This window comes from Pagrus pagrus (genome assembly GCF_965226575.1).
Source record: "Pagrus pagrus genome assembly, chromosome: 22".
Classification (NCBI taxonomy): Eukaryota; Metazoa; Chordata; class Actinopteri; order Spariformes; family Sparidae; genus Pagrus; species Pagrus pagrus.
In genome coordinates this window covers 14,180,385-14,195,629 of record NC_140204.1, presented here as the reverse complement: position 1 = coordinate 14,195,629, position 15,245 = coordinate 14,180,385, and the positions used below count along the sequence as shown (strand labels likewise).

Here is a 15,245-nt window from a genome sequence, read left to right as displayed (position 1 = left end):
AACATGCACAGAAATCTGGCAGCTCATCAAAGCACACGCTCCGAACGTCGCTTTTATAAATTATGCTGAAGGTTCTATTGTTTGTTTTTGCCGTCTTCTTCTTCAGATCATAGGAAGATTTACAGACGTGGTAGGCGTTGGGAGCTGCAGGCTTTCATTTTCCCTGCCTCCTCTACCTTCCCCTTCTCCACTTGCATGCTGCATCGAGTTTTATCTCCCCTCCCGGTACTTTGAGCACTGTTCCTTTAGTAACCAAGCAATAAAAGCCACATAACATGTGCCAGTCAAAACACAAGCCGTGCTCGTGCCAACAGCTTGTGCTGAAAATTCTGGTGTTTGTGCCACCAATCTGCAGTGATCTGACACAGGCTGTCCTTTGAGCCAAGGCGGCCTAATCTGCAAAGACATCTTTGCAGCAGAGATAGTCATTTCGCTGGCGTGATAGTGAGCTGATGACCAAGCAAGTGGCTGAGGCAATGTCAAATACTTGGAGATCGCTTGGGGGCTTTTTCATTTAATCTCAAGCATTAAAGTATGATCTTCAAGATGTGCGTGAGGTTTGATAAGACAAATTAAAGGCAACCTGTCAAGTTTTTGACCACTAGTGGTGCTACAGAGCAATATTTTCAGCTCCCCGTTTTGTTTGTATCTTTTGTTCCTATAGGGATAAGAATTCCTGCCAATGGGTCGACAAGGCACTAAGAAATGCAGCAATACATTGGCAAAAGGCAGATGCTAGCAAATGAAATAGCTAATTGTAAAATAGAAGTAAACAGATAAGGTTTCAATATTCCAAAAAACAAAATATAAATAATAATGAATATACCTTATTTTGTTCATTTACAAATCACCATGGGGGACCTTTGACATTACCCCCCATTATTCTGCAGGCTCAATGGAGCAGCCTGGACTGCTGTAACAGCAACTACTGAAGAAGAAGAAAAAAAAAGCCAATTCTATGTCCCAAGTTTACAGGTGGTTTGATGTATTGCTTTCATTAAACTGGAGAAATTACACAGGATCACACCTTTGTTTTTGCTGACCTCAAAGCACGGTCACTGGACTCGAGAAGAGTAAAACGCTGCGCTCAAGGGGACAATTAGTGTAATCACTGAGACATAATGATTGGAAATCCTGCTTTCCTTTTCCGACGAACAGAGATTCCTATTTGATCCCAGACTTTGAACAGGTGACTTCACAAGCTCGCCGACCTTCAGGCTGCTGCGGCCCTTTTTGATGTGCTTGATGATCATGAGTCACTGGGACATTGCTTTAGCCATCTACCAAACCTGGGTCACTTTTGACAACTGCCGGCTGGACATTTTCTGCTCAAAGCGAGACCACCCATGGTAGCGCTGCTTTTGGTCCCCAAATCAATTTGCGCCTTCTGCTATTCACCACGTGTCACGCCTTGTCCCTTCCCTCATCCTTCAAAGGCTGCGTATAATTGTTCCACCGGTGGCAGGCTTTAATTATTCACATGATGCCATGGCTCAGGCGGTGGCAGCTATCACCTCATCCATCACCAAGAACTATGGCTCTGCCAATCTACAAATGCACTGTCTACCAGTTGCGTTGTGTGTGCCATATTTGATAAACATCTCGGAAGCAAACTGCTGATGCCGGCCTTCATTATTTTCAGATGCGTTTGAGATTAACAGAGGGATGGAGGGGGATCCTCTGCTTGGCATTACACTGGTTTATAGACAAATGTGTGTCTCTGAGAAAAAGGATGGGAACTTATATCTCATGAAGCTTCTGTCAGAAAAGGCAGCCTCTGTCACTGCCCATCTTTTTGTTAATCTCCTGTCTCTTTCTTCCTCTTTCATTCTCCATCATCCTGTTCATCCTCTCTCCATCACTTGCGCATCCTCAAATGCTTAAGGCGTTACCCACCATTGCATGACATCCATCCAGCAATACGATCTCCTGAAGTTTGCATTTTTTTACCGTCAAAACACTGTCAATTCAGCAGCGGGGGGGGGGGATGCACGCAGCTTGAGTAACTGTTCTGCTTCATTAAAAGTTGATGATGAGCAGTAGCTATTGGAGCGTCATCCGCATGGTTGTTAAAGCCCCTCAAACCACCACGACCAGTTGTCGGGTTGTTTGCAGGGTTTCTGTGTAAGCAATGAAAGCATATGTTTGTTTGGCCTCCTGGGATCCACGCTGAACGCCACCTGATCAAGGTGCGAAGTGCTATTTTCACGTCTCGAGGTGAAATATCTACATTAATTTGCTTTCTTTGGTATAAGGGTCAAGTCAAAGTTCATATTGATAACATTTTTATGTAGACAAAAAAATAAAATAATATAATACATCTAGATAGATTTTATAAAGCTGCTTTATAAAGTATTTATTTTCCTCACAACATTATTATGAATCATTTTAAAATGTTTTTTGCATCTAAAATGATTGTTTTGTTTATTTCCAAGTAAGATGGTTGGTTTCAGCTTCTAACAAGCGTTTTGGGGAAAAAACTAAAACACATTTACGATGCTTTGTAGTGTAATCAGTCAATTGCAAGGCAACAAATGTCTACATTTAGCCCACACCAGCTCTCTTCCCGAATTCTTCGACCTGTGAAAAGGACAAATAAGCGTTCATGCTTTCATAGTTCCTTCAGTTTTGGCCCTGACGCAACATTTCCTTTCACTTTCAAATGGCTGAGGGACCCGCAGGAGACAAATTAAAAAGAGAAACCGTCAAAATGAATGCAGAAGAGGTCAGTATATCGCCGCCTTTGGTCATTAATATGGGTCAAGCACCAAAAACACTCCTGACACACTCTCGCTGCCTGGAAGACAAGCAGCGCCGGCTCTCTGGTGTAAAAAAACAACTGACAAAAAGGCTTATTTTCTTGGGTTTCACAAGGGTCTTTTTACAGTTCTCATCCACAGCAACAGAAGACATTTACGGCTGTTTTTGCAGGCTGAGTGAGTGAGGAGTACTCTTAAGGCTAGTAAATGGATCTGGGTGTAAATTCAAGATGTAGTGAAAGGATCTGTTGGTTAAGTGGACAAATGCCCTATTCAGAGCTGTCCGCGTACTCTTCAGTTATGTACAAAAAAAGAATGTCAAGTCAATTATTTTTTTTAAATGGAGCATCTCAAAAAAAGGTACATGATCTTCAAGTATCGCATGCAAGAAAAATGCTTCTGCAGCATTCACACAGTTTGTGAAAGACAACACGCTTCACAATGCACTCACACTCGATCGGTGCCGTAGCTGCGGTAGTCCACCGCGGCCGAAACGGCCACGATTAGCGCGGGAACCCCGTAGCCCACCAGGTAGAAGTAGCGCCGGCGCGAGTGCTCGCTCTCGAACACCTCCACCAGCATGATGTAGAGCTGCACGCCCTCCAGGAACATCCACGTGAACGCCGCCAGGAAGAAGAAATGGAGCAGGGCGGCAAAGACGGCGCAAGCAATCTGTGAAGGGTTTACAGTGGCAGGAATAAAGAGGGAGGGGAAAAAAGGAGGAGGAAGATTTGAGCATTCAAAACATATTTCAATCAAACACTTTTGTGCATTATGCTGATTTCCTGAGGGACTATAATGCCTTACTGAGGGGCATAATATGACTAAGATAATGGCAGAAACCGTCATCCGAGCAGCATTTCTCTGACCTCTGCGTGTTTGTATCTCCCGACAATTAGCATTGCTAAGCTATGTTTGGCTGAAGCGACTGGATGTTTGCCTGTAGTGACTGGCAGAAGAACGCTGCAGCTACTGCGCCCATGTGGTCTTGTTTGCCGTAGCTGGCATGGATGAAAGAGAGATATGAAGAAGTGAAGTCAACAGTCCAAGAGCCATTTGGAGCTCATTGCATTTTATACCGCGGGCCAGGTGCGAGCACATAATGTAGTTACACACTTCCCGGGCTGATAGAGATACCTGCAGGCGAGACTAGGACGGGAGCAGACTGTCATTAGCATGTAGGCACGTGCCCGCACACTTTCTAACAATAATAAGATACAGTACTTACATGGATTGATCTAATTATTGGCACAGTTGAACATAACTGGTGTATTTTGTCACTGGAATGGATTCAATTAAATAACTAAAAGGTTGAGTGGACATTAATTGCAGTCCAGGAGAGTGATCTTAGAGCCGGGCTGTGAATCACACCCATAAAATGTTATGGAAGGGAAAGGTGTAGGCCAAAGCATTATCTTTTAACTTCACAGGGAAGTAGCTCTGCGGATAAACTACGATGTGTGAGTTTTGGTTCTGATAGTTAAGGAGATATTTGGAGAACAAAATATAGATGCACGCAAATTCATTTATTTCTTGGTGAAGTTGTGGACTAAAGGTATGTGTGGGATAATGTGATCAAATCACGACGATGATTTAACAACTACAATCATCAATAGGACCATTGGAAATAGGATATATTCCAATGTCTGACCCTGTTATGAATGTATAGACACAGGGATCATTTCATGCGGTGCTCAGACATCACTCCAGCTAAGAGAGCAAATCTAACTGCGTGCTCGGCCTCATTAGTAAGCAAAAACGGCATGATTGCGAGGCGCTGTAGGTGGCGGAAATAAAAAAAAAAAAAAGCCCTCCGCCATCCCGTATACATGTAACGACTCCACATTTGTCTGCTCGAGCATTGCACACTTGATGGTGACAGCATGCCTCCTCCACCTGCTACCACAGCTGAGCTCTCGCAGGAGAGAGATGCCCTCCAAACTACCGTTATTATACCAGGAGATGGATTAGTGTATTGAACATCTTAATCCAGATGAAACTTGAAGTGTTTACAAATTGGAAAAGTGCACCAGGAGGAGGTTGGAAGGGGGGGGGGGGGTTAACGGATGAATTCATGACAGTTTGTACAGTATAATGATAATGTGGGGATGTAACAGTGAGATGGCGGCGTGTGAGTATGTGGGAGCTCTTTCAAGTGTGGGTCTGCTTCTGTGTAACCAAGGGAGCGAGCACTTGTTGAATGAGGAACATCCAATTCTTTTCTATCAGTATTTCTTAGTGAAACAGGCAGACTGAATAAAAAAAAAAAAAAAAAATGTTCAGGGCCCTTGGCGCTCACTGCTATTGACCACTCACAGCACAGCGGGACACCCAAGGTTACATTTTCTTACAAATTTTCGGCTCTTCAATCGAGAGAGAAGATGGTGAACGCTCTTCAGTGGAGATGAATACAAAAGATTTCAGGGAGACAGACTGGGAGCCGCAAGGGACTAAGTTTTAGAAAAAAAGATTGCGTTCAAGTTTTTGTGCAAGGGGCAATGAAAGACTCATTTCGACTCATTTTTTTGTCACACACACTTGTAGTGCATCCCTTACTGGCTTAGAGTATATGGTAAAACCACTGAGTTGCGATCAATCAATATGCTGCTACACTGCCGAGTGTTTACAGGGACTGCATGCAATAAAAATATCACATCTATAACGGCCAGTTTTTTCAAGGTTTGTACTTTTAACATCACTGCATTTTCCCCGCCTTAAAACATATCAGATTTTCCAGAAATACAAGCTACTTCTCAGGTGCTGATTCTGTTCAAAGTGTCTTTCATGCAATGGTTCTAATAAATCAACACTTAACAGTAGCACAACATTTCAGTATCCAACAGCAGCAGTCTTACCGGCTGGTCACCCCGATTGATCCCCACCAGGAACAGGGACTCGGCGATGAACAGGCTGATGCAGAGGTTCTTATGGATGGTGTTACGGTCACTCTGGAGGCCGCGGAAGAAGCAGAAGGTGAAGAGGCTGATGAGCAGGCAGACGAGCGACAGGAGGATGCCGACCCAGGTGATGACGTCGAGGAGCATGTCGTGAACGGGGTCTGTGTTCTGGAAGAGAGGTGACGAGAGAACGTGGTCAACAACACAGGTCTCGTACAGGGATTCATTTGTAAAGCAAGAGGCAAAGCGTGAGAGATGGCCATAACATTAAATTACCATTTTAGCCCAGCAACAACCCAAAAGCTTTTATTTCCATTGTTATTATTTTGGGGGGGGGGGGTATAGTGCATTCACGCAACCCTTCAATAAACCAGAACCCAGCGAGCCACAGGTGGTAGATATGAATCATGAATTAGTCGTCATGAATCAATCTAAAATGCCCCCCTATTGTTTCATTTTGGACAGGCAGCAAAGTGAAACAAAGTGAGCAGTCCACAGGGCCGCAGGTGTCTAAGGCCAGCACAACAGGAGCACAATCAAACCACAACATGCTCAATAACTTTCACCGTTGCTTTTAGATGATTTTCTCTTTTCAAATAGTAATTTGCCACCACAGCCAGTTTTGGCCACTAAAAAGCCTTTCGCTGACAGTAAATTCGGGGCTTTACGGGAGAGATAAGGATCAACAGCGATTCCACCACAGCCATGAAAGAGAATTTACATCAGTCCATAAAAGCCAAGTGCACATAGGGATTCTTCGGAGAGCTGCAGGAAAAGGCAAGACACGCTAAAACTGCAGAGTCTGCAGAATGACTGACTTCTGTGGCCTTAAGCAAAATAAAACAAACACATTAGGAGCAGCATCCTGCCAAGAAGCTGCCACGGGTAAAAATTGGAGCCTGTTCGAATCGGAGCCTAATTAGGAATGTGTAATAGGTGACATCTTGTCAATAAGTTCAGTGCAAAATTTTTGTAGGCCAGCTTCTTTCTTGCTCGGGCAGCAAACTTCAAGGTGGTTCCCAACAAGGGTTTCTTGTTCCCCACAGAGTACATGGAAGGACTTACAAGCAAAAAAAATACATATATATCCACATATTAAGTCTTAAGCACCACATGATGCTAGTTAGCATGTGAGCAGAGAGGCTGAAACAGTTAGCTAAAAGCATGAGCGTATCTATGTTCCCAGGCCCAAGGGTCCTATGCTCCCAAGGTTCTATAGTATGCCCTATGTATTCAGTGTTTTAAGTCCTGAAGGTCCGATGTTCCCAATCTCAATATTCTGTTACACATGCATTTTTACCCCCCTATTAGTATCAGGTCAAATAACCCTAACCCTTACATTGGAGCCTGGGAACATAGAGAGCACTTATGTAGAACCGGGGAATATCTGAGCCAGTTGAAACAGCTAAGAGCAATGGTGAAATATTGACAATAATAAGCTAAATGTAATGGATAAATGGTGGAAATAGCTGAAAATAATAGAAACAAAATATATTGTTATGATAACCATCATAAAAATATTAGATAAATGGTTGAAAAAGCTAGAAGTAATGGATACATGTTTACATTTTCCAGCCTCTCCTGCTAATATCCACTTTTAAAGCACGGTGAAATAACATGCAGTTTAAGATCAAATTAAATGAAAACATTTGGAACATGACAGGTGGTGGCGATGAAGGGTTCCTTGAGTTCATCTGACACCGCTGTGCGGGTACATCTGACAGAAAGGGCTGGAAACCACCGCTCTAAAAGATTTAACAAGCACACGTCACTGAAGCAGATGCCCAGATTCCCTGTAATATCTCACATCTGGTATAAGGAACTGCTCTGTCATCTGACAAATTTTGCATCATGCCACCAGCGGGGAGGAAAAAAACTTGCCGAGACAGACGCCAAAGCATGACACGGCCGTTAAGTAAGTGTCTTCTATATGTAAAACACGGGGATAGGCCTCGGAGAGTGACATCTTGATTTATTAACTAAACATAATTACTGCATCCAAACATTTTGGTCAGCTTCTGAGGCGTCCTAATTTCCCAACGGAGCAGCCTTCTTTTTCAGCCTGCTGGGCATTGATTTAAAAAAAGGGAGGAAGAAAGTGGGAGTGGGGGAGGTGAGTAATTTTTAAAGAAATCTGCCAACGTCCTCACAACTGACTGTCATCCCTACTGGGACTCCAGGACTACCTGGGTGGAACTTTTCAGTTTTCATATGACAACTACGTCTGAATGCTAATGAAGATTAAACAGGCATTATTTTATCACAGAGTAGTGTTATACAGTACATACTCCCCTCAACTGGATACACATCGAGCACTGACACCGGATATCAAGTACCATGCTTAAAGTACAGCTCGGCATTGAAACACTCCATTTAACTGCGTGTACATGACACTGGCTATTAACTACCCACCTTTAAGTACAGTTTGGTTGTTTGATATCAAAGGCTGTACGCAGTCTTAGCCCCCAGCAAATAATGTATGACTCGAGAGCTAGAGTGTAGGACAAACCCGAGGAAATATTTGCTTACGTTGAGAAATAGCTCCGCAAAAGCATACTATATGTCTAATATGTCTCTCAAACAGGCACCTCTTTAAATCATATTTCGACCACAGTCAGCAGTATGTTCCACTGGGGGCAGGGAGAGAGGGACCGTCAACATCCACGGGTGTTTTTATTCTTGCTTTCTCCCTCTTTTTCTTCCCCCCCCCCAAGTGAAGTCAAAGCGAGAAAACTTGGGGGACAAAGTATCGCACAAAAGCCTTGTTTAGTGGCAGCTCAGCTAACGCTAGCAGAGAGGGGAACAGATGCTGATCATTAAGGGGCTCTGGTACAATAACAGCCGCAGTGCTCCTTGAGTCTGGGGAGAGCGCTCTTTTGATTTTCCCTGCCTGATGAGCCGTTGTGTATACGTCGGACGGGTGGGGTGGGGGGATGGTGGCAAGATGTTACATGGAGCAGACATCTGTATGTGTATGTGTGTCAGTCTGTTTGAAAGTAAGGCTGGTTTCAGCCTCCTAACTTTAGAGGGGTGCCTACGCCGTGGGTAGCGACAGATGTTGATGTTTGTGCCTGCGTGCTCTTGTAGGTGTGCGGCGCTTGTGACACAGAAGTCTGTTTTCAGTCGGCTGCATTACAGAGGTATTGATGCGGTGGGTGGCACTGGCTGCGACGCATCGTGAGGGGACCCTACGGTCTCTCGGGCGAGCGAGATGCGCAGTGGCTGCAGGCTCTATCCATCACAATCTCACCTTCAATTGGAGAGGGGGCCGGGTCAGAGAGAAAGAGATGGTAGCAGAGGAAGAGAGAAAAAGAGACAAAGCTATAGAAATGGAGAGAGAAGGGCATGGAGTGTATCTACACCTGGGTGATGGATTTACTGTGGAGTGATTTCTTTGTTCTGGGAGGTGGATGATGGCTGAGACGTCGCCAGCCACAATGTCTCTGCTGAAAAGTTTCCTTTTACTGGGGGCTCTGTCCGGGCAGGATGGCAAATGATGTGATCTGCGGAGCCTCTGCACCGAACCTCACACCGACAAGCCTCCATGATGGGAATCGGTATAGGGGACTCGAAAGTGGGCAGACGTAATTTGCTCTGAAATTCACTCGCCGTGTCGCAAGGGCGGCCAAGTCGCACAGCATCCGTGTTACTTAGCGGGGCGAGGCACATTTGTGCACATTCGATTTGTCTTCCAATCTTTCTCTCCTACATTTTTCTCTTATTTCTTAAACACACATATTTTTCATTCCAGACGGATGCCTTAGGAGATTGGCTTTGCCCCTGATCTGCTCCCACGTAGCGCAAAATAAGGTTTCTGGGCACTCGAGCAGTCTGACAGGGAGGAGCAGACGTGGCAACGAGCCTTTTTGCATCGCGCACTGGTCATCACAGCCAAGCCATCTGAACCTGACATCGCATCATACGCACTTAATTACCATAACATCCAGAGCCAAAATCTCCTGAACCAGTTCTCTGAAATGCTTAAGAGGGTGAAGTAGTGAGGAGAACAGAGCGTCAATCCTTTATACCTGAAAGAACCGCTCTGAGTACAGGGCCATGAAGCCAATCCAATTAAAATGCATAAATCTCCCTATATGCCTCTGGAGCCAGGCTTTGACTCATGAAATACGGTCAGGCAGGGCAGACAGTTGCGCTAAGGGGTAGTGGCCCACTGCAGGGAGTCATGTGACAAGTTCACCTACGGTATGACCAAGGATTTATGATCTGCGCGGGGATGAGGAACAGTTGCAGCGAGGGCATATGAATCAGGGGTCCTGGCAAATTCGTCACATTTAAAAGAGCTGGGAGAGAGGTCCCAGCTTGCGTGGCAGGGGTTGACATTCAGCACATGCACCTAATGTCACACTGTGTTCTAAGCTACAATAACTATGATATAACGGCCGAGCCCGCCTATCGGTTGCTATGGCAGTTAACGACGTCTCCATCTCCCTCGTCTGTGCCCTTAAACATATAAATAGATTTGTTTTGAGCCACCTCTCGTGCTGTGTGTACATGCGCCATGCTTATGTGTAGCATCATAAAATACACAACTAACCTTGACCGTCCTTTCTCATCATAGTTACTGTCTGATGGTGCCAGCGTGGAGATGCTCTATAAGGACAGTGATGAATGGCACCCAAATATCACCCTCTCCATCATCCAGTGGGATGCGCCATTGATTTATACTTACTGGTCTGTCGGGAATAGTGCCACTTACCAGTAGCTGAATGCTTCCCCGGGGCCTATCTCAGCATGCACGTCTACTACTTAAATAATGGCCTGTAGGTGGAACCAGAGCAGGTCTTTATTTCTTGAGCTGGGGCGTGTGCTTTAGCCCATATTTAAGAAGATTTGTATTTTTTTGTTTTTTTTAACTCAATGCCCATGAGCTATCTTTCACAAATGGCGGGCTTAAATTCAAAGAGAGCATTAGGATATCTTGTAAAATAGATATGAAGGGAGATCAAGTGACCCAGAAAGGTTCATGCAAACGAAGAGGCGAATCTGTCAATGATCAAATGATTTAATGTGAAATGTTTACGTCCAAGCTCAACGCGACCAGTTGAAAGGCTTAATCCTGACTTTCAACATCGAGTTGAATGGTGTGAATTCAGTCCCTACACATCTGAAGGGTTCAGTAACAGGACATCTCCAGTTGGAATCATTAGCGTTCTCAGCAAAGTCATGTGAAAGTAAAACCACCCTCACATCACTTGCTCCGAAGCCCCGCTCGCAATCACTCAGAAAAGATACAAAAGAGAAATAATCTCTCACAAGCAGCTGCCATCTGTGAGTACAGTTTTAATTTGTTTATGCGGCCATCGGCACTTCTCGGCTCGGCTTGCAGGATCAGTCAAAGGCATCGGCTCACTGACTAGATAGCTCAAAATTTGCAAACAAAGGGCTCGAGTGGCGACGCAGGCGGAGGTGACAGCACTCCATGTCCTTGTGATCATCTAAGTGGCGGTTACCTGAAACAACCCTGTATATGACAGATACTGTTTGAGTGGGCCTACTCCTGAAACCCAAGAGGCTTGGCTTTAGCTATCTGACATTAATGAGTTCTTGTGAGCCTGCACGTTGAAAAAAAGATTTCACATTTGGTTATTCGGCTGAGGACATTGCTTTAGAAACCACCAAGGCTCTAAACGTCTTTGGATAATCACTCAAAAAAAAATGTTTTTTAACGATGTTCAAACATCTACAATATGTGAATTAAAAATTATTCCGATGAACTAATTGACTTCAAACATAATTAATCCCGATGAGACAGTCTGGAGTTTCTCCACTGCCGAGTGTGTCTAACAATCTTACATACAGTGCACTCCAGTTCAAGGGTTTCTTTTTAAATATGAATGTGTGGGCCAGGTTTTTACCTTGCCCACACTCACAATCAATGTCAGGTGGAGCCTGATTACAAGGCACTTGCTGTTAAAAAGTATTTTAGCACACATGTATTGGGTTTTATAACAAATGTTTGGTCTAAAAAAGGGTAAACGTTTAGTCACTAAGACCTTGGAAAATGTTAAAGTCCAAGAAACTGTCTGATATGGTATGATTTGCTCCAATGAATGCATAATGATTGTTACGTCCTGATGTATGAAATCCAGCTTGGAGACAAATCAGTGTCCTCAAATCAACTTTTCCAGACAGACCTGGCTTCTTTCCCTACTGAATGAGAGCTGTAATATAAAGGCACATTTGAATTCTGCCTGTCAAAACTGTTACAAGTGCAAGCGTCCGAAAAACCATGCGGCAACTTCAAAATCACCGTCAAGGACGAAATGACAGCGTTCGCAATGTCACAAGCACGGAGCAGGAGCATTTTGCCACTTCTAATTTGCGTGAAGTATGTGGCACTTCGAATGCAATCATGGCTAAAGACGTATCGCTCGGAGCGCGATATAGATGACAGCTTATTGAGCTGAACATAAAGATCTCTGGATGTAGCACTGTCATTATTCCAAACTGGCGTGCATACGATCCATCGGCCAAAAAAAACCCCAACAAGATGAAAGATGATGGTGTTACTGTAGCGAGCCTCTATCCTCCAAAGCAAAATTGTAATTACAGCATGCCTATCTTTTTTTTTTTTTCTTTCTTTCAGAGATGCCACTGAGAAATAAACAAGGTTAGAATATAATCTGTTGCTCTGAGGGTAATGAGTAATAACAATGCAGAGATCAGCAGTGGTATGTGCTGTTGCCATGGATACAAAAACAGATAGTCTCTTCAATTTATGACATTTTTTTTTTTCTCCCTCTCTCTCTCTCACTCGCGCACACACACTCCCACTTTCCCTCCATTCACTGTGTTCTCAGCTACAACACGGTGACAGTTTGTCAAATAAAAAGCCTCCGTATCTCCCATTCAGTGGCACCTTCCAAGCTGCCTTTTATAACATCCAAGTGGAAAAGATAAAGAATAAGCCCAAGGTGAGAAAAAAAAAAAAAAAAAAAGCACTATCATTCAGAACTGGGGTGTAAGTACTGTCCACTTTTTCTCTGGTGAGGAATGTTTGGGATTGACTTGACTGAAAGCGCTCCTTTCACTTGCCTCCTTATTTATTTTTTTTCTTCTTCTTCTTTTTGCTGCTTTGCTTTCATCGCGTGAAGGCTCCCATTCTTCGCGACTCCCTCTCTATTCCAGACTCGGCTTCAGCTCTGCAGAGAGCTTAGTGGGTCCAAAAGTCATGCTGCTCAGTGACAATCAGGGGCTCTCTCTAGCTCGAAGGAAACCACACAATCCCTGACCCCCCTGGAGTCGTCTCACTCCAAAAGTCAGTACGTTTTTTTTTTTCTTATTGAATTTCAGATTCCTGTGTATGATTATTGGGTTAGGTGCATACTGTCTGTGTGTGAAAGATAGAGTCGGAGTGGGCAAGAGAGGGAGGTGAAAGAAAGTCTAGTGGTTTCATGGACGAGGGCCAACTGGGACGGAGCTCAGAGTGCTATTTTTTTTTTTGTGACCGATTCAGAAGAGAGGCTCTGGAGAGACAGATGCCATACCCGATACCAAGAACTAGTCTGCTCTGTCAGCAGCGAGCTCCTCAAACTTCTGGTGACAGAAATAATAAAGCCGTCCGTCAGCATCAAAACTACGACGCGACTTCTTCCCTGACTGGCAATATTCTCCGACCATCTCCTCCTTCAACTCTCCTGATTTTTCTGTTTACCCAGCTCCTCTCCTTTTTTTTTTTTTTTCCCCCAGTTCTATAAGTGCTGCCTACAATAATCACTCCACACAAATCTCACAGCCAACCACCAATTTCTTTAACAGGTTTTCTGTACGAGAACTTCCATTAGCACCTCCCAATTAACTGCTCTCCAGCACACTTACTGTACTCAGTTTCACTTTGTTTTTCTGCGGCTCACCTGAAGGCAAAGCAGACACTGTGCACTGAGAGAACGCAGCAAAATGGGGATAGAATACGAACGTTTTCTTTGTTCTTCCCTTCTGTCTTTAGAAAAATAAATAAATAAATAATTAAACACATCCATACATAAACAAAATAAGCAGACTGAGAAATCTGTTTCACTGCTTCCTGTCCTTACACCTCTTATCACACACACGCGAGAGTGCTAATGATGTTTTCAACTAACTCTTGGCAGGAAAGCCAAAAGACGTACAGTATATCTGAAAATATCCCTTTAAGGACGACATTTAGAGAGCTTAAAGTCAAATATTGTCAGACTTTTTGTAATTTCGCCTCTAGACTAAACACCTACAGTAATTGTGCTTGGATAATAATATAAAGAGTCATAGTTTCTGTGTAGTACGGCAGGCTGGCTGTATCTCTGTACTCCCAGTCTTTATGCTAAGCTAATCGTCTGCATGATCTAGCTCCCTAATTAGCGCACACACGAGGTTGGTGTAAATCTTCTCACTTGACTTTTGGCACGAGAGCAAAAACATATTTCCCAAATTGACAACTGATAACTTTTTGTCAGAGATTAGATAATGTAATATTTAGCTTAATGACTTCCTGTTAAGGAAAAAGTAAGATAAGGTGCGGTATTGATAAGAGATTCATCAGATTTAGACGCATCTGGTTATTACACAATCTTGCAAAGATCCAATATTGAACTCCCAAACTAACCAGCTGTGTCACCCAAAATTCCCACATTTGGGGAGGTAGCAACAGTACAGATAAAGACATATTGCTATAGTATTATTAACAAAGGCCTGTTCTGATGTTGTATATAGAGTTTCAAAAAGGTTCAAAGGCAAAAACAATTTTTTTTATGATAAAAGCAATGTATAAGATGTGTTTTCAACAAGCATTGTATTGCGCACAAAACACAACGCACACTGGGGCCAATCATATATTCGAGCTCCTTCACACATTGGAGGTTTAAAATGGCTGCGATCAATATGCACTTCACACTGACGGGGTCTTTGTCTGGAACTATATGAATAGGGTGTGTGTACTGGCACTTTAAATGTTAGTCTACAAAGTGCTTTGAAGGTCAGAAAACTGCTCCGTCAATTTCTCCCCCTGAACTTAAAAGCAAGGGAAATATAAAACATACATTTACAAACATCAACCAAAGGGATGGTTTCTGCTTTACAATGCTCTCCACTGTCTCGACCTTTACTTTTCTTGTCAACCAATCATCTCGGAATGGACCGGCGGAGTAAACCGTGATGGATTAATGCGTTTTCATTTCTCTCAACTGCATTTGGTGAGATTGCACATTTTTTTAAGGACAAATACGCCCCGTCGGGGAGCGAGAAAAGGCCTCACCTTGACATCCACGTGGGCCATGAGGACTGCGAAATTGGTAAGATGGGTGCAGGAGCATGTGGTGTGCGTCCTGTTGGTGCCGAGCAAGCGGCAGTCCTGCGTCGACCAGTAGCCGGTCATGGTTCTCTTGGAGTAGCTCCAGAACGAACAGTTGGGGTTGAAGTTCTCCTCAGATTGCTGTTAAAGGAGGAACAAATCATGAATGCATCAGTACAGCCGGACAAGCCTCGAGTTAATCACACGTTAGCTTTGTCTACTCCACGTTCCTTTGTGTGCACTGCGATCTGTATCCATTCTAAAGTGAATAGCAGGTGGTTTTGCTGTCATACAGCATCAAGTGGC

The 15,245-nt window shown here is 43.9% G+C and overlaps 1 protein-coding gene across 15 annotated transcripts in view; it reads right to left on the bottom strand.

Annotated features, from left to right (window-relative positions):
* Positions 1-15,245, bottom strand: part of LOC311252061 (adhesion G protein-coupled receptor L3) — a 221,860-nt gene that overhangs the window by 23,371 nt on the left and 183,244 nt on the right. For all 15 annotated transcript variants that reach the window (XM_084344861.1, XM_084344863.1, XM_084344862.1 and 12 more), the window contains 3 exons: positions 14,904-15,080; positions 5,615-5,824; positions 3,211-3,431 (listed from right to left, as the gene is read on the bottom strand). In XM_084344861.1, the coding sequence (XP_084200987.1) occupies positions 3,211-3,431; positions 5,615-5,824; positions 14,904-15,080 (608 nt within the window). The remainder of the gene's footprint in view (positions 1-3,210; positions 3,432-5,614; positions 5,825-14,903; positions 15,081-15,245) is intronic.